Below are 22754 nucleotides of genomic sequence, written 5' to 3'. Positions count from 1 at the left end.
AAGAGCGGAAATTGAGACAGATCTTTCATGGAATGGAGGCAGCCTAAGGGGAGAAACACATTCCAGACACGTTGCCTTGAATCTTTAGCTTTGTAGAAAAATGTTTGCACATACTTTTTACAGATAATTATTTTTCCACTGATTTGATGTGAAGCTGTAAGGTCTCACTTGTCATTCAGTATAATGAGGCAAAATAACTTTTGTGTTTATCAAAGGCTGTTTTGTTCATGCTTACTTGCTAATAAAATGTGAATGTTGAATAAATTTTAAGACCAAAGGAAAGGGATGTTTTTTCAGTTCAGCAAAATTACAGAACTGTAACCTCAAAGTACTGTGTCTGGAGAGCCTTTTGCATTGCAGACACCATTTATTCTCACATTGAATAGAAGTGATTTAGGCTTCTGTCGTCTTTTCCTCTTTAACAATTTTCATACCGTGATGTGAAGCTGTGAGGCAATGCACGCAGAGAAATGAGGCCAGGGAAACGTGACCACCTGGCTCTCCGTATGGCAGACTTTTATGCTTATGCTGCAGAAACCTAAATTTGGGAATAAACACAAATGGCCAGAAAAAATCCCTGCCCCCCTTTCTCAGGCTACAATTGATAACACTCAAATGCAAACATATCTGAGCCTCTGATATAAGTATTCATTCTTTTGGAGTTTTTCTCCACTCTTTTTCGTTTTGTCGCCTTATTTTACTCAGACTTGCTTCCTACTGAATTGACTTTTTGACCTAATCATTGTATTTCCCTAAAGTTTAAAAACACAAGACAGGGTCACTCCCACATGTGACCTTGAGCTTAGTTATCACTGCTCTTGCTTATCTTTGTGACCCAGTACCAGCAGGGTACATCTTTGAGTTGATTGTCGTCTCATTCTATTCTCTTGTTTACTGTCCTTTAGATGACTGATGCCACACGGACTGTGTTTAGAAGCACTTTCCGTGTCCACGAGAGAGGTATATCTCTACCAGGGATGACAAATGCATAGCCCATAGACAGTGACCTGGGTAGAGTGACGTCTCAGCAGACGTCAGGCTGGAGAGATCATAGTGCCAAGAGGAGTCCTCCACCCTGCCTCAGCCTCCACACCCAGCACAGACTTGACTCCACAGAAGCAACCCAGCACCTCAATGCAATCTCAGGAAAATCAGGGCTGAAACGACCCCGAGGTGTCTTAGATGAAGTTTCTGCCCCTGGAGAAATAAGGAATCTCAGTAGAAAGTGAGTCAGTTACAGTTTTTTGTACCAGATGATGTGTACTCAGACTTTTACTGGCAATATTTATATTGTTATTAATAATACTGCAAAAGATTTGAGACTTTTATTCTCCAATAGTCAGCAAAGTTGCCCATAGAAGACTCTTCCTATAAAAGTACTCAGCACCATTTTAAGTGACAATAACATAAAGGGTGGGGGGTGGATAAATTGGGAGATTGGGATGGACATATACACACTATATATAACAGATAACTAATAAGGACCTACTATGTAGCACAGGGAACTCTACTCAATACTCTGTAATGACCTATATGGGAAAAGAATCTAAAAAAGAGTAGATATATGTATGTGTATAACTGATTCACTTTTCTGGACACCTGATACTAACACAACATTGTAAATCAACTATGCTCCAATAAAAATTAACTTAAACAAATTTCAATCAAATCTCCATTTGTCCCTTAGCAAAAAGCACATATAAATGATCCATGCAGCCATATTAACCATATTACTACCGTTAAGCCTCTTATTTATCTTAATTTCAGAGTAAAAATATGAAAAATTAGTTTGTTCAGAAACAGCAGTCACACTTCTTCCTGTCTCATTCACCACTGATTCCTTCCATAGAGACCTCTTGTTGAGCATGCGGCTCACACGTGTTCAGAGCAGTCACAAACCATTTGCTGCTGTTAAGCATTGTGTTTGAATTAATAAAAATGAATGTATTTTGTTTTTTGATATTTTAATATTTTTTCATCTCTATGTTTAATCTGCACTGTTTCCAGTGAGGAACTCAATGAAAATGTAATATATGTGTGATGGAAAGAATGCTATGAAAGAATTTGTTACTCAGATTTGATTCCTATCTTTATGAATGAGTGAAAGGATCACTAAATGAATAAGTGAATTTGTAAATGATGGAAGGTTCACCAGTCTTTATAATTGTCTGATCAACCAGACTGAATGTCTGTGCCAAACATTACACTTAAGTGATGATCAACTGTCCATTTTCCCCATCATTAATATTTTCTAAACATCTATAAATACCATTGTTTTTTTCTCCCTATTACCATTACCATAATCTAAGTTACTTTGTTCTCTTGCCTGAAATACAGTCATAGTCTACTTACAGGAAGTTGGGATCTCCTCTGCTATATGTTCAACCTTCAGTGAGAATAAACTCTTAAAAATACAAAATTGATCATGTCCACCCCTGTTTGAAAGCCTTCAGTGGCTTTTTATTGCTCTTGATAACCAACAGAACAATGGCCTTGAAGAAGCACTGCAACATATTGATTATGAGGAAGGATCCAGACTAGATGAGTTTGAACCTAGCCTCGCTGTTTAGGCGGTTACTTTACCTCCCTGAACTTCAGTTTCTTTGTTTGTAAAATCCTGATATAAATATTACAGCGGTGTTAGGATGAAAACGTTAATACACATAAAACACTTAGAATAATGTCAGACACATAGTGCCATGGAAAGGTTTGCTATTATTATTAAAATAAATGTAAAACTCTTTGATTCACAGAGTCCTGCATGGTTTGCCCTTCAAGTGTCCTCTGCCTTCAACTCCTGCCAATTGTTCTCTTTTGCTGCACTGGCCATCTTTTGTTTCTTATACTCTCCATGTTCCTTCTTCTATAGGACATTTGAATGCACTAGTCGTCTGCTTGGAACTCCCTCCACTCCCCAGCTTTTTTTCCCTTATCTTATTTTTAACAGCTTTATTGAAAGTATAATTGCTATACAAAGAACTTCACATATTTAATGTGTACAGTGTGATGAGTTTGGATATATGCAAACATCTGTGATGCCGTCATCACAATCAAGATATTAGATAATATCCACCACCTCCCAAAGTTGCCTTGTAATCGCTTATTTGCCCCTCATATCTAGTTCAGGTCTTACTTCCTCAAGGAAACATCTCATGATCTTTGTGACTTAGACAAACATGTTTGATGAGTGGCTCTCAGAGCTTTGTGTACTTCTGTTGGCATATCCACCATTGATTTCATGGTAGATTTGTGTGTTTTTTTTGGATTGTTGCAATTATTCCTTTTCTAAGATCCTTTGCAACATGACTTTTCAACTCCTGCAATCAAGAAATAGAGGGTAATTTCTTATCCCTTGAAGTTTGAATTTAGACTGGCCTTCTGATTTGCTTCAGTCAACAGAATGTATTGTTGTGTCAGTTTTGAGGGTAGTTCTCCAGAAATATTGCATGTTTTCATTTGATCTCTAGGAACCCTGCCCAGTCATCATATGAATGAGCTGGCTCCAGCCTGTTGGAAAATGACAGAGCATATGGAGTACAGGAAAACCATGTAAGCTGAGGTCAACCTAGTCTGTCCATCCCTGAACCAACCCAACAGCTGGTTAGGGATACATGAGTGAGCCCAGTGCAAACTAGAAGCATAGCACAGCCCAAACTGCTGAACTACAGAATTGTGAGCTAAATAAATGGTTGTTTTAAGCCACCAAATATAATGATGAAAAAACAACAATAAGGTATATAACATTAACCCTCATGGGGAAATAGATATTAGTTAAATAGTCACATATACAGCACAAAAATCTGTACCAATAATTGTGCACATTTAATAGACTTGTAAACTGAGGATGGAAGGAGGGAGGGTTAAATAAACTGCCTGAGGTCACATAGCTTCTATGTAGTAAGGCCAGGATTTGAACTTGATTATCGTTGCCACAGAACTGCACAACGCCCTTAATATTTACTGATTCTGTACTCAGCCAAAAAAAAAAAAAAATCATGCTGAATAATCTAACTTCTTAAATATCTTCATTCTGAGGAAGAGGAGCTCTGGATAGGAAAAGTGAGCATTGTCATCGCTGGGAATGACTTCACATTATAAATTCATAAATGGACTTTCTTGTACATATTTTAAGCCTCACGTGATTTTTTTTCTTGGTGTCATTCATCAACCTACCATCAGCTCTGATGGTGACTATTATGTTAGTCAGTTGCTGAACCTGAAGGCTGAACACCCTACCAAGGCCGTGTTGCCCTGTGGGAGCACTTGGCAGCCAGTCATTCCCTGAAATTGACAAGTATAAAAAAAAATCACATAACAGTGATGTAGGTAGAGTGTAAAATTCAAGCCGCATTTATTATAATTTTCTCTCACTAAGAAAATTTCATATATTCACCAAATCATCTCATTTTCCTCCTGGGCATTCAGTTAAAATAAATTTTCCAATTTATTTGACTCTAGCTTGGGTCATGTGGCTAGTTCTAGCCAACTGACGGGGAGAGAGGTCATGTGCAGCATCTGGTCAAATTCAGTGAAGAATAAGCATACTTCAGATTCTTTCTCTTCCCTTAATCTGTCAACAGAAGATCCACTGTGACAAAGGTGAGGATGGTGACGTTCTAGCATGAAAGATGTTTGAATCCCTGAATAACTACTTGGAAGACAGTAAACTCATTGACCTGCATTGGGTAGTCATGTCAGCAAGATATAAATTTTTATTGTGTTAAGCCATTGGGATTTTGAATTTTTTGTTACAGCTGCTAATGTAACTTGCCCTAATATAGACCTTTTCAATTTTTGTTTTCTTATGTGTTTCCTAATTAAACTGATGGAACAGTTTCTAATATTTTGGGGGTTGAGCGATCTAGCACATATCATTGACATTAGAAAAAATAAATGCACATTTTTTTGTCTCTCTATCCTCTCTGATTTCCCCTTTACAAACAACTGTTCTTTGATCTTGGTTATTTGGTATAGTACTTACTGAAATATTATATCACTTAATTTTAGTGAATTCACCATTGTTTCAATTTATTTTTAAATCTCAGTATTTTATTAAGTCAAAATTAATAAATCTATATAATGAATAAATATCTGCAAGTCAAAATCAAAATTAGTTAATGGCTTTTTGTTTAATCAAAATAGCATATAATAATCATAACATTTGATATTGACTTGCTAAGATATGTATGTATTGACAAAAACATGTAAATGCTTCCTTTTAATCTATCCTAATGTATGGTTACTCTTCATAAATAACTCTACATGGTAATGATTCTTTGTATTCAGTGCAATGTTTAAGTGAAAAATTTAATGCAAAAGAAACAAAAGCTGATGATTTAAAGTTTCCGTTTAATCATACCCTCCCTAATCTGTGTCTCTTCTGGGACCTCAGCATGTATTTCTTTGTTCATATGTTTATTTTCTCATTTCCTTTCCTTGTTGTCAGAACATGGCAATATTTCATTTTTACTTGCCAGAAAGATTTTTTACTTCAGTTTTATCCCAGTTTATTCAGGACTCTGTTCACCATCAGCCCCTTAGACTCCAGAAACTTAATAGGTTTCCAATATCTTAATTCTCACAAAATGTATCATCTAGTTCTAATTGAATGTCTCCAAATAATATTGGTAGGGAACTTTGGCAAAGGCTGTAGAAACATTATTTAATAGCAAAGTCAGTTCATGTTCCCTTTCCCCTTACTGCCCTTGTTCCCCAAGTAAGGATGCCAGGACAATTTAGTGTAGGCTGAAATCAGTAATCTCATGAGGATGGGGGTAGGGAGAGACAGTCAATCACAGTAATTGAAAACAAAGAAGTTGGACTGAAAACCAAGATATTTAGAACCTTTCAAATGCTAGCTCTTTATTTTATGATGAAGTAATTTAGTATTTTTTTTAAGTTTCAATCTTTCCCATCCTAACACAAAGCAAATTGTTCCTTCTAACACAGACTTTATTGAGGCACACACTATAACAAGCTGTGCCTTTTAATATGTAGAACTTCTCTGCATACAACTGCTATTCATTGATGATGATGTTGATGATGTATTTATCAGACATAATTATAGACATTTTGAATAAAAAAATGTGCATTTTGGAGGATGTCCCAGGGAGGAGCAGCTAGTAGCCAATTGCCTTCAAAATAGATAGTTATTACATTATTTTTTTTCCTCATGTACAGTCTCAGTGGTAAAGGCTTGAAAATTTTTACAAATTTAGAAACCTGACTTTATCTCTCAGGGGAAGAATTACTTTAAACAAATTCCAAAGACTGTACTAAACCAGGATGCTAACCTGAACCCTGTTCTTGCCACCAATATGTTCTCTGTAGCTTCACTTGGGGGCCTGATTATAATCGGAAGTTTGTAGGAGTAGAACCTGGGTATATCAGCTCTATAATAGCATAATGTAAAGGAAGGGCTGTCTTTCAAGGGTTCAAAATCCTTAGATTTGCTGACTATCTTTAAGTTTCTGCAGTCATTAACATGATAGATAACCTCCTGCCAATAGGAGAAGGCTGCTGAATAACAAACAGTCCCGTTGCGGAGCACAGGCTCCGGACGCGCAGGCTCAGCGGCCATGGCTCACGGGCCCAGCCGCTCAGCGGCATGTGGGATCCTCCCGGACCAGGGCACGAACCTGCGTCCCCTGCATCGGCAGGCGGACTCTCAACCACTGCGCCACCAAGGAAGCCCTGATATTCCTTTTTAATCTCAGTACAAAAATGTACGGATCCCCTTCAATTTCCATTCTATATATGTTATAGATTCAATATAGTTATTGTGAAGGATTTTTATCTTAAATGTTCTGTATTTGATTTTTTTCATGTTTATGTCTTTGATCAGAGTTTTGCTATCATAACTCCAGAGAAAACACACTTAAAAAAGAGTTGATCAATCCTCAATATCTTTTAGATATATTTTATTTGCTTTTCTCCTTATATGCATTAAGAAATGGAGTGTTTAATATATTTGCATATATACCATTTACCTCTTTAAAGCCCATATTGAATGTTAACAAAGATATTGATATGCTGTCACTGTGATTATCCTTTGCGGCCCGCCAATCTGCATCTTATGTGGAGTACACTGACATGACAAGCCAATAATTGTACAACCTGATGGATGAACATTGCCAAGTAGTAATTCTTGAATTATTTCAGTGCGTGTGTGTGTGTGTGTGTGTGTGTGTGTGTGTGTGTGTGTGTGTTCCTTAACAGTGGAAGCCTCTCTGTTCCTAGCAAACTCAAGACAAGGTTTACCATAATTTGGCCTAGGAGTGTTAGAATGAGAAATTTGTGGAATTAGGGAGGGTCTAATGAAAATTAGGCATTTAAGAAAAAGGCTATGTAGGGCAATAAGAGGTCAGGTCCCATCTGGGGTTAGAAATTAGTATGGTAGGAGAACATGTCCAGGATAGGATTATCCAACTCAGAAATGTGAAGATTTCCAAAGATTTTTTGAACAATGTTACTTTTGGCAGATTTGTAATTTACTGATTTTTTAATGTCTCTGTGGAAGATGCCACAAGACAAAATCTGGAGAACTATGTCCGAAAAATAAAATTCTGGACCAGAAAGAAAAGAGAAAAAGTCTCTCATTTAGCACACAGTACTAGAGAAGTAAAGGGACCAAATTGAAAAGCATATTAAACTGGTTAAAAAAATAGTACCTGTCACACTAAAAGAATAGCTGAGGGACGTCAAATACCCAACCTGGGTCCTACCCCCAGAGATTCTGATTTTAATAGTCTAGGGTGTGGTCTAGGCATTGAAATGTTTTAAAACTCTAGAGGTGATTCAAACATATGGCTGAGGTTGAGAACCACTACACTAGAGGGGAAATTAATTCCGCAGAATAGGCCGTGGGAGACAGAAATGCTAATTAAGTCCTGGAACTTTGAAATGTTGAGTAAGGTCTTGATGAGAATATGGTAGAAGGATTGTTTTTTACTAGCCTCCCAAGGACCACAGGCATCAGAAACATCAACAGCAGTTTCAGTTCAGGAATCTGCTGAGGTTGATTCTCCAGCTGAAAAACAAAACAAAACAAAACAAAAACATAGGGAAGAAGTGGAAACTCTCTGGGAGGCGGATTTCTTGAATTCCACAGCCTGAAGCAAGAGTAAAAGCCCCTGCCCTGGGGCACATAGCTTCCAGACTAGAGAAACCCCTGGCTGAAAATCCTTGCTTACGACAGAATCTGTCACTTGACAGAACACATACTCAATGCAATACCAGGTACCAGAATACCAGGGCTTAGCAGGAAAATGGGAATTCAAAGGCAGTATGCAGAAAGAAAGAGAAGCCTAAGATGGACCTGGTAATTGGGCCTGCCGTCAATCACCTGTGCTAGAAAACAGGCTGTATAAAAACTGTGCTAAGAAACAGGAATATCTCCAATAATACTCTGAGAGAAGAGCTTGTGTTTGGGGATGTTGTGCTGCTCATACCGTAGGTGCATCGGAATGATGTGGAGAGTTTGTTAAATCATTGATCACTGGGCCCCCCTCTCGAGTTTCTGATTTGTTAGGTTTGGAGTGGGACCTGAGAATTAGCATTCCTGACCAGCTCCCAGGAGATGCTGACGCTTTGAGAACAGCTGCTCTAATAATGGTAAAACAGTGCTATAATTTAACTCCTGGTGGGAGATTTCTCCCAATTATACTTGAGCTCAAACTATGCAGACTAGAGACAATGAACATATGCTGACCAACATCTGGATAAGGTCAAACCAAGATTTCTTCCATGTTCCAACTTCTCAGGTACCATCAACTCTCTTCTTGGTGTCTGGACAGTATGTACTGGTTTGGGGAATATACTCTTGCCTAGAATAACTATTTCAGGGACTCAGGATTATCTGGTTTTTAAAAACTTGATGGGGGTTAAGGTCAATAATGTGATAATATTGTATGTGCAATTAATGCTTCATTCTCTTTAAATATCAAGGTCATGGGAGACTTGGTAATGAACAAATAGCAAAGGGGATGAAGCAAAAGAAATTGAGAAAGGGGAGTTTTGGACTGCATATTCTTTGTACTTTTAAATCACAAGGCAAGTAATTCTGACTTTGTACAGCAATATCTTTGGATTTAAACAAGTTTAGACTTTAATAAGAGGTAGGAGAGCTATATGCTAATCTGTGTCCTCTCTGTTTCTGGAATTGTCTTATTGGAGTGTATTTACTTAGCATTTCATTTCATTGCAGAAACTCTCATAAACTCTGATATTAGATAATGTGGCTTGATATAATTTGAGGTAGAACGTAGAACTGAGAGTGAAATTTCAGTCTTAGGTGCAGAGAGGCCTTTGAGATAAATTCACTGATGTTCTTGGATCCACTTCAGAGTTTTCTGGGGTCAAAATCTACAGACTTCCAGAGGACATCTAAGAGTGCCAGCTGGCATGAGGGCAGGCCTCATGAAGGTAGGAGTGACTGTCCTAAGAAATAGGCTGCTTTTCTCTCTCGGCATGGAAAGCTATACTGAACCTAATGGGCAAGGCTGATGGCTTGAGAGGCCACCGTGTTGGGGAGTGGGTATATCCTCTGTGGGCCCCTTTACTCACTAATCCTATGAGAGGAAGAAAGACGAGGGTAATGGGTGAGTGAGAGAAGGAGATTGGCCTGAGTGGTTCATCTTCTTCTTTAGGGGAGTCATCTGCCTGTCAGGAGCATAAGTTCTGGTTTGCCCCTCTGTGCATGCATGAAGGTTTACTGTATTCTGAGGCCTGTGGTTGGCCAGCATTGCCTGTGACTGATGACCTAGTCTATTTCTAAAGTTTTGTATTAAGAAGCCCATAGTTGCTTCACACCTAAGTCATATATTACAACCTAGCCTTTATCAGTAATAAAGGGGATATTTTGAATGTTATTTGTCTGAGTCCTATTTCTGTCCCTCAGTTGATTCTAAAGTTAGGTAGGGCATAGCAGAAGCACATATGAGGTTCCTTAAAACCTAACACTATTGCCCAGAAAACTTCAATATTATAAGTCTCTATATGTATCATAATACAAAATGGTATGCATTTTCAAATATGTACTTGGCCCTTGGCTTCATATTATTTTCTCAACTATTATTTTTTCTTTGCCTCACTCTCCTAATTTATATTTTTATACTATAATGTAATATAACACATTAATAATATACAATATAAGATGTGATATGGAGAATATAATATACTCTATATTATATATATATATTATAAACTATTTTATGAGATAATATTATTGTATGTAGCTTATATTTAATCTAATTTTATCTATATTTATATTTATAATATATATTTATATATCTATTTCTGTATTCATTATAGCTTTTATTCATGTAAGTAGACTTACATACTGTTCAAAAAAGGTGGTAGATAAACATATAAGTAAAATAATGGCAGGTTTGGAGACATAATTTCTCAGCATATGTATATATTTTGTGACTGAACTCATAGAAACCTTATGTCCCAATAACTACTGATCTTGTTTATTCTTATTTTTTCACTTCCTTTATTGTGTTGAAATTGTGTGTTTATAAGATAACTAGACTGAGGGATACTGAGGGACAGGGAAGGACTTGGTCTGATTTACCTGCTTCTGTTCCTGGCTCTCAGCAAGAGATTGGGAAGTGCATGCAAGGTGAACCCATGCCCAGTAGAGTTAGTCTTTATTATAGCGCAAATCCCATCCCTTCCCTGAGGGCTTCTCTGATCACCGGTGCATAAGCTTCCGTGGCTGTTGATTCAATGACTGATTCCATGGTAAAAGTAACATTTATTGAATATTTGCTGTGTGCCAGGCTCTAAGTTAAACTGTTAAGTTTTTAATTTAATTCTCACGAGTTACCTTATAAATAGGAAGTTGTATGACTGTCCAAGGCCACACAGTTGGTGTGACAGACTTGGGACTCACACATTGAGGAGACTGACTCCATAGCCCATGTCACTCAACACTGTGAAAAACTGGCTCTCAAGGATGAATGGGGTGTGCACATGAGCAACACCCAAAGCTAGTGGTTTCTCCCACCATTCTTTGTAGTGTGTGTGGTAATGATTTATGTGCCCAGGCAAAGCCAGAGTGAGAAGCAAAAGTCCTCATCTGTTTATTTGCTTAGTTTAGGGTCGCCACCCTGCCAGTCTATACCTAACCAATAAGCTCAGTTCCTCAGCACATAATATTTAATTTATAGGCCCATCTCCCTTTTTGTTAAAGTCTTCAAAATCCAGAATACTATTTGGATTTTTACTCTAACACTAAGTAAGATATTTGTAAAACAAAACAATTTTAAATTTATCTTTCTCCCAAATTATCCCACCACTTGCTACTCAGTCTTGAAAGTGTTCTTTGTTGTTATCATTATATCAGAAATTGGTTTCTGAACATGTTAAAAGGCCCTGGGCCGTTCGGCCTGAGTTACTAAAGAATATTCTTGTGGGTTCCACATGCTGGCATGTAGGTATGCTAAGTGCAGTGAAATTCTGCTCTAAGCATAAGTCTGGTACTCAAACTGATTTAAATGATTCATGTTAATTATCTAAAAGAATGTGACCATGAACATTGGCAGTGAAAGCTGTATCTTATTTTCTACTTTATCTTGAAAATGAATGAGGAAGAAATGTGTTTGGCAAAGATTGCTCAGTCCCCATATTTTTGACAAAGCTGCTTTCAGTTCAGAAGGATCATTTGTCCTGTCTCTCCCTTAAATACTTTGACAGCTAAGAGAGATGCTTAGATAGTGTGTTAATTGCAATCACTTGAAAATTTTTTTCTGATTCCCAATAATCAAATTACTTAATTTCAGAGAAAGTAAACCTCAATATTGGACACAGCTAAAAGAAGTAAAGATGAAAGAGAAGGAACAGGAAAATAATGGAGGTTTTAGTGCCAGGGTCTCTCTAGTTTGATGTTAAAAGAACCTGGTTTAAATTTTACCCTGAAACTTACTAGCTGAATAACCTTGGGCAACATTCTGATCCTTAGTTTTTAATAATAATAATAATGATAGTAATAACAAGTCTTATTTCAAGGGACAGTTATGATAATTAACTTATATTTGTGGTCTCATAAATAATGTATAATACAGATACAAACACAAACAAATCACTGGCAAATACTATAAATAATTTTCTTTTCCTGTGAGCCTGCATGATTGTACATTTTTGTTGCTTCATTTTTTTAAGGTTTTCAAATAGCTTACCATAAGAATCAAATGGTTTAATGCTGCTTTTGAAAGAAGCATATGGAAAGTCAGTCAGACAACTGTATTAAAAGATCATCAGCAAAATTCTTTCCTCTCATCCTCCAGAGCATCTTCAGTGAAAAGGGAGGGTAAAGAGAAAGATTAGCTTTTATTTTTTGCCATATCCTGAAAAGAATATTTACTTCAGGCTGACTGACACTTTAACAAGTTACTTCTTCCAGTAAGAGGTATTTTATATGCCAACCATATATTTGAAACTTTAAAACATATTGTATAAATTGGCCAAAGTGAGACATAATTCCAAATATAAAGATAAAAGTATTGCATGCCTTTTTCACCAGAGGAAATAAATTGTAGAAATATCCGTAATTTAATTACCTTTTGTTCAGAAAATATAAAGATGAGTTTTGAGACAAACTATCCTCTAGAATTAGCAAAGTTCTATACCAATTTATTATACTTAGATAACCTAATTTTAATATCCTTCTTATATATCATTATCTAAAGTGGATGTTGATTTCTATAAGTAGCCCTAAATTAGTTTGATTCTACTTAAGTAATTTCAGGTGTTACAGACCATCAGTATGTATTCTAAAAGAATAATAACATGTGTTGCATAACACCCTGTTATGACAAGAGAAAAGAAATGATTGCTCCATTGTTAATTGATACAACTGCCTTCACTGAGTTCTCTCCCATTCCTATAACTTCACTAAATTTAATTTTCATCCCTTTGATGAGCTTATAGCTTCGTCATCCATAAATGCTATTTTTGAAGCTGAATGTGTTTATTTCAATGGGAGTTTTCTTTATAGGGTTAATTTTAAACAATCTAGCCACTTGTTCTTTCTGTGAAAGAGAAAAATTGGCCTTCATTTTAAGATCAATGGAGAGTAATAGCAAGGAAAGCATTCCTCGTTCAAGAAATTTCCTATTGGCCAATTGTTACTGATGTGTGTTTTTTTTTTTAATTAGTTGTTATGAATGCATACCTTATCTCATTCCAGAAAGTATATAAGGCAGTTTTTTTTTTACCATCTTTATTGGAGTATAATTGCTTTACAATGGTGTGTTAGTTTCTGCTTTACAACAAAATGAATCAGTTATATATATACATATGATGTTGCCATATCTCTTCCCTCTTGCGTCTCCCTCCCTCCCACCCTCCCTATCCCACCCCTCCAGGCGGTCACAAAGCACCAAGCTGATCTCCCTGTGCTATGCGGCTGCTTCCCACTAGCTATCTACCTTACGTTTGGTAGTGTATATATGTCCATCTCTCTCGCTTTGTCACAGCTTACCCTTCCCCCTCCCCATATCCTCAAGTCCATTCTCTAGTAGGTCTGGGTCTTTATTCCTGTCTTACCCCTAGGTTCTTCATGACATTTTTTTTTTCTTAAATTCCATATATATGTGTTAGCATATGGTATTTGTCTCTCTCTTTCTGACTTACTTCACTCTGTATGACAGACTCTAGGTCTATCCACCTCATTACAAATAGTTCAGTTTCGTTTCTTTTTATGGCTGAGTAATATTCCATCGTATATATGTGCCACATCTTCTTTATCCATTCATCCGATGATGGACACTTAGGTTGTTTCCATCTCCGGGCTATTGTAAATAGAGCTGCAGTGAACATTTTGGTACATGACTCTTTTTGAATTATGGTTTTCTCAGGGTATATGCCCAGTAGTGGGATTGCTGGGTCATATGGTAGTTCTATTTGTAGTTTTTTAAGGAACCTCCATACTGTTCTCCACAGTGGCTGTATCAATTTACATTCCCACCAACAGTTTTTAAAGCATGTATGGTAATACTTCAAAAAAAATCTCCATGAGGAGATTAGGATGATAGGAAAATAAAGGTGTGGGAAATAATATGACACCAGGGAAGAATGAGGCAACAATTAAGAGCCATTTTTCTGAGCAAAATGATAAGCACACTTAGTTACAAGGTGTATGGCCCAGAAAATAGACAAATTTTTTTAAAATTGCAACCTGTTCCTCCAGATTCTCATGAAAGAGCATTGTGTGGCGTTGAAAATGCCCTCACGCCACCCTACAGCAAATACAATCAAGTGCTTCATGGGACCACAGGGTATAACATTCCTGGTATTTATTGAAGATGCAGGAACAGTGCAGGCTCACTTAAGTAGAGGTTATTATGTAAGACTAAATAGTGTGATATAGGTGAGGAGAAGTCTAATTATCTGATTGGAGCCAAGGAGAATTTCCCGGAGGAATGGAAGTTCATATCTTTCAGCAGAACTTCCATAAATATTAATATAGTCACTGAGTACTTTTCTGGGCAAAATAAATTACTCATGGTCAGGACCAATGTTTTTTTAGACCTAAGAGGAATGGAAAATCAATAACCCAAAAACTATAGCATGAAAATGGAAACAAATACCTGCTTTGGTCAAAAACGCAGTCTCAACTTAAGCCACTCAAAGAATACAGAATTTTGAACTATTTAGTTTTTTGGTGAACCCTTTAAGGAAAATAGAGAAATGTTTCCCTGGATCCTAGACTCCCAAATATATCTATATATGTATATATATGTGTATATATGCATATATTCAGGTTATTACTCATAACTTAGATATATGTTGGCAAATACATATTCACAATTATTCTTTGAAGTATAGACTAAGTAGTTAGTCTAAGCCATTTTTTTCTTACAGTAATTAGATAACAGTCAGTTGTCTATAAATGTTACTTCTGCTTCACATTATTCACCCACAGAAGAATGCTTTTCTTCCTAAGAGTGCAGTATAGAATGCACCTGGCATTCAGCTCAACCAAAACCAGTTCAAGTTAAAAGGACAATTAGAAAGTGGTAAAAAATGGAAGGAGGATAATATAATCTTTCATTAGTCTGTTGGAAATTATTTTCTGATATGAGAACATCACTATGATTATACATTATGAATAACTGTAATCTTAGTCAAGTTACTTAACTGCTCTTTGTCTCAATATCCTTCCTCATCTATATTCAATGGGAATAATAATGACACTTCATTGTTTTTTGGGGAGGAATAAATGAGATAATACATGTGATATTCCTAGAACACTACTGACACATAATAAGTGCTCAGCGTTAGCTAGTATTCATCAATAAGCAAAACGTCTGCATTTTGGTCTTATGGCTTATAACCAGTTCCTATCCATATCATTAAAGTAAAATGAAAGCTCAGTAAAAACTGCAACAACTTTATGTTATTGCCAGCAGAGTTATCCACTGGCTAATATAGAACATTATGATGGAATTGTTGGGCCTAAAATCTTTTTCTAACATAGTATCCAGTGGATCCTGGATATTCTAGATCATCAGAAATCGCATAAGTCATGAGTCTGAAATACTATTGCTGCATATAATTTTCAAAACAGAAATACTTTCAGTTACCCTTTTCCAGCCACGGAGGAGGTAATGAATATACTACCACCAACAGAAATCAATAAAGCTCTATTGAGATTCTAACCCTGGGAATCAGGGGTGGTTTGGTCCACTGACTAGATTAATTGTTGGACTCATAAATGGAAGCCTTGCAGCCTTATAGTAATTCAAATTTGGCTTTCAGAAAAAAAAGTTTAAATCATTACATTGTAGTAGTTTTCTGTTGCTGCATTGCAAATTGCTAAAAACTTCGCAGTTTAAAACTATACCCATTTTTAGGGCTTCCCTGGTGGCGCAGTGGTTGAGAGTCCGCCTGCCGATGCAGGGGACACGGGTTCGTGCCCCGGTCCGGGAAGATCCCACATGCCGCGGAGCGGCTGGGCCCATGAGCCATGGCCGCTGAGCCTGCGCGTCCAGAGCCTGTGCTCCGCAATGGGAGAGGCCACAACAGTGAGAGGCCCACGTACCACACACACACAAAAAAAACAAAAAACTATACCCATTTTTAAACGGATAGTTTCTGTGGATCAGAAGTCCAAGGATGGCTTGACTGGGTTCTCTGCTTAGGGTCTCACAAGGCCAAAATAAAGTGATGGCCAGGGCTGTAACCTCACGTAGTACTTGAAGTACTTGGTTTCTTGTATCTTTAGGACTGAGTTTCTTGTATCCTTATATGCTTGCTGTCAGCTTCTCCTCAGCATCTAGAGAATTCCTGCATTCTTGTTATGAACATAGACCCATCTATTGATATCTTTAAAGCCAGAAACAGTTTCCCTTGCATTGAATTTCTCTCATGCTTCAAATTTTGTCCCTAACCTCAAGACACTGATTTAAGGGGCTCATGACTTTAGGTCAGGCTGACCAAGATAAACTCCCTTTTTAAATTTCAACTGTGCCATATAACATAACCTATTACAGGAGTGATATCCCAATATATTCATGATGGTAACAATTACAAAGAGCATGGACACATCAGGGAATGGGCCACTTAGGGCACATCTTAGAATTCTACCTACCACATATATCAAAGGCCTTAAGTATTAATCATTCCAAAGGGTCTACTCTATTGGCATAAGATGCCAAGTCTTTGACTTTAAAGAAAGAAATTGGCATTTAGAAGCAGTTATCCTATAAATTTACAACTTTAGAATATAAAGTTGTCTTTTGTACAGTTGAAATAAATTCTAGGCTAAATTATGCAGAACCATACTCTTGGCATCAAGCACAAAAAAACGGAAGAATCTGACCCCATCATTCCCTTTGTCTATCATTTACTATGAACTTTTTCATCAACTGGACCTTATATGGGTGTATTATCAGTGTTCACTCAAAAAGTGTCACATAAGATCAAGAACATGTGCAACCACTGCCTTTAACTTATAAAGATGAGATAAATAAGTTTATTTGACCTTCCAGAATCTGAACTTACAAGACTGCATTCAAGAAATTCATGCCATGTTAACCAAATTCTAGAATCCATTCACATGACTGGAAGTATTGGCTTTATTTCATATTTTCCCATAGGGAATTATATGCTAGTTGTTTGTTTGTAAAGAATTTATAGTAATAAATTGTTGAGATCTGAGTTAAAGTTCTGAATTTTGTTCCTTATGTCATCTTATTTTATCATATTGATTTTGTTTGTTTGGGGATTTTTTTCCAGTAGGTGGTGGGTGAGTAGGTTGGTTGATTGATTTTTGCTGTTGGAACAACTTTGTAAATATCTTTAAAAAATTATGTATAGTTGATGTTTTCAAATGCGTTATAGTTTTATTATAGCACATGTATATATCTGTATCTATATCTGTATCTGTTATCTATATCTATCATCTACCTAAAACCAGTTTGCTGATGATGACTTCACCACAAAGGATTGTTAAATCAGGGCTGACTTGTATATTTCAGTCAACTACAAGGGATTATCAGTGGCTTTCTGGAACCCTCAGTTGTTAGGGTTTCTGAGTCTGGCTTAGCCAGTATGAAAATTAGAAATGTTTGCATGTAGTAAGGGCTAGGTTGTGTAAGGATACAATGCCACATACTCAGTACCTTACAGGAAGGTTGTTATTCCAGAATAAGCAAATACTGAGGAAAGGTTGTATAATAAATCATCTTTATATATATATATATATATATATATAATTAAGCTAATATATATAATTATATATATTATATATATATAATGAAGCTAATATGTATATATATATTAGCTTAATTTTCCTTGGTGGCAGGAAGAACTTCAGACTCTCATGAGAATGTCTAGGGCCTCCTGGGCAACCAAAAGGATCCTGACAGCAAGGAGTAGCTTAAAAGCAGTCTGCAGATAAAATTCACTTCCTTCACAGTTTTGCCTAGGGTAGGCTTGGTCTCAAATGGTAGTCCCTCTATTATGCATTTGGTCTTCTGAAGTGAATAAATAAACCCTTGAATCCAAATTCCCCAGCCCTACTTAAAATAAAGAATTCATTATGGTACTCACCAAACCAATGAAATATTTTTTGGAAGAATGACAAATAAGTTTAAATTAAAATATTTAATTTGGTAGATAACTGCAGATATGCGCTGAGTTTTTTTTTTTTAATATTTCTGCAAGATGGAAAAAGGAACAGGGCAGATGAGTTAAGCACTGAAAAACTTTCTTCTTATACTCTACAATGATGCATTAGATTAGAGATACAGAGATCACATATAGCAAGATTGGTATTAATGACTATAAATTCTCAACAGAAAATCCCGTTCACATAATGGAAGCCACACAGTGAAATGAATCAAGCACTGAATGTTGATAAAGACTTAAAAACAGAGTCATAACTAAATGTTCAGAAGAAAAGTGGCCTGCTGTCAGGCCTGAAACTTTACTAAAAAGAGGGGAAGAGAAAGAGAGAGACAGATGGCAAAAGAGGGAAAGACAGGAAAAGAATAGTGCAGGGGGAGAATACATAAAAACTACTGTACTGTGAAAATCTAATTCTTGTATTTTAGAAGGCAACATAAACAATAATGAGAATGTTTACTATTTTAATAAAGATCTATCTAAGTCCCATACAATTTAAATACATGCTTTTGTCTAAATATTTCATTTCCCTAGTTATCAAAAGTAGTTATTCTAAGAAAATTTACACTTGAATGACTGCCCCAAATATGTTCTGATCTTGTAAAGGTGATGTAATTTCCCTTTCGGTTTATTTGTACTTAATTAGTTTTTGTCAATGTTGTACATTCATTAGACTCCAGCATTTCAAGATCTGCTTGTTTCCTGATTCAGAAAAATTAGTCTGTATCCTTTAGTTATGTAAAAAGCCTACCATTTAATTAGGAACATGTCATATCAGATTTAGGTAATGGTCTGTAAACTTGCCAATGCCTACATTACTGCTGAGGGTAATCAGTCATTTAGGGAAGCGTATTTGCACTTGGAATACAGTAAAGTTTCAAATCATTGTCCTTTTTCTGCATTCTTTTAGTTTTCTTCTATTACATTTTAATCTCATGTCTTTTTTCTTTACTTCAAACTTCCCAAACTTCCTTATCATTTTATGTGTACTATTTGAATTCACCTTTTCCTCATTGATTGCCTCTTCCCCTAATTTTCTCTGTTCTAACTTGATAGAAACTCTTTTATTTTTCAATTTTATGAGGAAATATAAAGAAAACAAAGTGAAGTATAAAGAAAACAAGAGTTTCCCAATGTTAACCTCCGTCACATTGAACATGTTCTGGGGAAAAAGTTAATATGAAATTATTAAGATGGAACATCTCCACTTATAAGTAAGCAAAAATCTATTTAAAGAGAAGAAACCCTAATAATTCCTCATACAATGCTTTAAAAAGTCTCAGGAGTGGGAGGAATCAGTTACCTCAGATTGACCCATTGGTATGTTTTCATAGTTGTATAGATTATCCAGGTCTTCTAAGGTGGCATCATAGGTTTCTGAGTCATAGTTGATGGATTCTAGAGTTGGGGCGGTCACAGCAGCATCCAAGATGACAAGTCCCAGAACGAGTCTTGCTAATGTTTTCATTTTTCAAACTTTCCTAATCATAAAATATTAAAACACACACATATTTAATTGATAATAACTTATGAATAGTTTTCACTAAATAGGAATGGTAAATCACTGTCAATACTGAGAAACTCAAGCTGGTAGCTTTCTTTCCATGGATAATTTATAAACATAGCACATGAAATTGTGTGGCTTCCGAGGACTATTGATGCCAGATGCTGAAATGAATTCACAAACCTATCCACATTTTTACAGTAGATATTGGAATTATGGTGAAATTGATTTTATTTTATAGAGAAACATGGAGAAAATGGTATGCAGAAAGACTGTGGTATACTTATTCACAAAAGCCTTCACATTATCTAAGAGTTTTACCACTTACTAAGCATTAAGATTCTTTCATCAACTCTGGGATGTAGGGATGATGAGGATGATGATGATAATCACTCTAACTGTCACACCACTTTTCAAATGAGGAAACCAAGACAGAGTTGGCTAGTAATACAGCTATGACTGTTTCTTTTGCATTTAAGTCTAGGGCTTTTTCCAGACAAAATAATGAAGGTTTGTTTTTTCTTTCTTTTACTTCTTTGTTACCTCTGGGTGTCTTTAATACATACATAATTTAATATTTACACACATAAAATTAATATTTCATGCAATATTTTCAAAGCTTGTCTTAACTAAATGGAGCAGACAATAAAATTATTTTTTTCCTTAGTCCTTTTCCTTTTCAGTCCTTAGTGTTTTATTTCAATCCTTAGTGGCTATCTAAAGTTTAAACTCAGAATCAATAGGAATACATGTCTAAAAGTCACCATTTAGCAAGATTTCCTTAGAGGAGGATTTGCACACACATGGGATTAGACCAATCTTTTGTTTGGTAATTCTTTAATAAATGCTATTCTTAGTTTCCATGGTAACATTATGCTTTTGGGAGATTCAGTCAAGATCTTATCATTTTAATTATTTTAATTCTGTATGTACTCCTTTGCATACATTTTAGTTTAGAAAAAAATCTCTTATGTTTAATTTTAAACATTTAAATTAGGCCTATGAAAAGTGTTACCTAGTGATCATTCATTGAGGAAGCAAAGTATTTGTAAAATTTTGATCAAGCATGTCTAATTTTAAAGGTTTTGTATTTTGGATACACTTCTTGGGTTTACTTTAAGAACCGTACATGTGGTGTTTGTACCTATGCACACATACAAAGGAATTCATGGTAAATACTACTTTCAAACTTGAATGCACTGGCAGACAAATTGACCTTCAGTTACTTGAAAGAAAGTCTTTATGAAGCAGGTTTAGGCAGAAGGATATGAAATTCCTCTGAGAATAGGAAGCAGTACAAGGAGCTCCTTTTTATCCTTTCCTGTGCTTTCTTCAAATAAGTTTTTTATTCATACTGGATAAACTAAGCCTCTATTTTACTTGCCTTTGCAGAAGTCTTTGCAGGATCTCAGATTTGGAACAGTTTTATGCAATTATCAACAAAGTCCTACTTAATAAAACAGTGTGATTTGCAAATCTTTCAGAAACCATTCTTCCATATTCAGATGGGAAGCATTAACAGTGGCCACCACTAACCTAAAAAATATATAGATTTCCTTGTACAGTTCTGGCAACATTCATTGTTCAAAAAAATTACGCACTTGCTTATTCTTTTACTCACTTCATACTCTATGTTTGATTATATATATCTGCATATTAGAGTTTACTTGCATTTGACATATCCCCTAAAGCTATCATCAATAAGGCAGTCTGTGAACCTTAGAAATATGAAGAACACATATCCATGTATAGTTTAAAAAAGCATGTTCCTTCCTTCGAATACTTACATTGGTATTTAATGTAATGTCTTTGTTGAAACTTTAAACATATTGTCCGCTCTATACCATTTAATGACATTTTAATAGCTTATACTTATATAAAAATTTAAATATATAGCTTAAAAAGACATTGTAGATGGAAAATTGTAATATAATCAGTATATTTTAAACACCTGAAATCTTATCATTTTCTTCTTTTGCATAATATTTCAATCAATAACAATCAATAGTGCCTGTCAATACTGGCAAAGGACGTGTTCCATGTCAGGGCACCTGACTTAGGGAATATATTGGAAACTACCATAATTTTATTGGCATCTAATTTTATTCTCATGGCTATTAAGATCAACTACTTTTCTGTATGTTATGAATTCCTAAGCTAAATCAGAATTTTGGATTTTCCAAGAATAATATAAATTTAAAAAGAGCAAAAGTAAACCCAGCTGATTGAATCAAAGTTCATCACATAATATTAAAGCAAGTTGAATTATTTTTTTTAAAGGTTATTATAGTAGGAAAAAAAGTGTATAACCTGAGAAGAAAGCAAGTGTAAAAACTTACCTTTGGCTCCTACTTGGTGAAATGGCACACGGTGACTGAGGACGCAGAGCCAGTGGTGTTTGCCCCTGACCAATAGTTGTGAATTCTGGTCTGTGGGAGGTGGAATTTATAATACTCAATTTTCTGTTTGGAAAAGCTAACCTTGGGAAATGCTTCTCAGTCTCTAAAAACTCCAAATTATTTTATAATCACTCAAATTAAGTAGTAGAATTCAAACTACAGAGTATATGAAGCTTTTGAAGTTATGTTAAAGGAGGTATAATTGCAAGTGTGTCACCTTAAAAATTTTAAATGGAAAATGTTGGTTTTAACATATCTCATGTATAACCAATTCACCAATTAAGACATTAATGTAAACAGTGATACTGTAGATGGATATTTCAGAAATGTTCTAATAAGAAATAATTTTCCCAAACCTTGCATATCTTGAATTGTTTTCTTCAATTTTCACTAATGTTAACTGAAGTTTAGTAAATGTCGCAAAAACCTTACCTGTATAATGTTGGGTAAGTAAAAGCAAAAAACAAAACAAAACAAAAAAATATTTTGATTGCTTGGAAAGCTTCGAGAGCAATCAAACCATGAACCTCTTGCATGAATATTTATGAAAAATTATGTCCAGAAATAATGCATAAATATGATCTGAGTGTTTTGAAAAGAAGGCTCCTTTTCTTCTCTTTCATCTATCAGAGCCAAACAAATCAAATTACATTAAAAAAAATTTTCTCCCAGAGTACAAGATTTGTTTTAGGCTTTTGGTACCTGACATGGTTTGT

At 35.6% G+C, this 22754-nt stretch overlaps 1 protein-coding gene across 1 annotated transcript in view; it reads right to left on the bottom strand.

Annotated features, from left to right (window-relative positions):
- EPYC (epiphycan) overlaps window positions 1-22058 on the bottom strand; it is a 38397-nt gene extending 16339 nt beyond the window's left edge. Inside the window, exons 1-2 of the mRNA XM_007449110.1 lie at window positions 21979-22058; window positions 19439-19616 (exon numbers count right to left, since the gene is read on the bottom strand). Of these exons, the coding sequence (XP_007449172.1) occupies window positions 19439-19603 (165 nt within the window). The 5' untranslated portion in view covers window positions 19604-19616; window positions 21979-22058. The remainder of the gene's footprint in view (window positions 1-19438; window positions 19617-21978) is intronic.
- Window positions 22059-22754: the final 696 nt, after the last annotated feature.

This window comes from Lipotes vexillifer, unplaced genomic scaffold (genome assembly GCF_000442215.2).
Source record: "Lipotes vexillifer unplaced genomic scaffold, Lipotes_vexillifer_v1.1 scaffold415, whole genome shotgun sequence".
Taxonomy (NCBI): domain Eukaryota; kingdom Metazoa; phylum Chordata; class Mammalia; order Artiodactyla; family Lipotidae; genus Lipotes; species Lipotes vexillifer.
The sequence above is the reverse complement of the archived record's forward strand: the minus strand, read 5'-3'. Positions and strand labels throughout refer to the sequence as shown.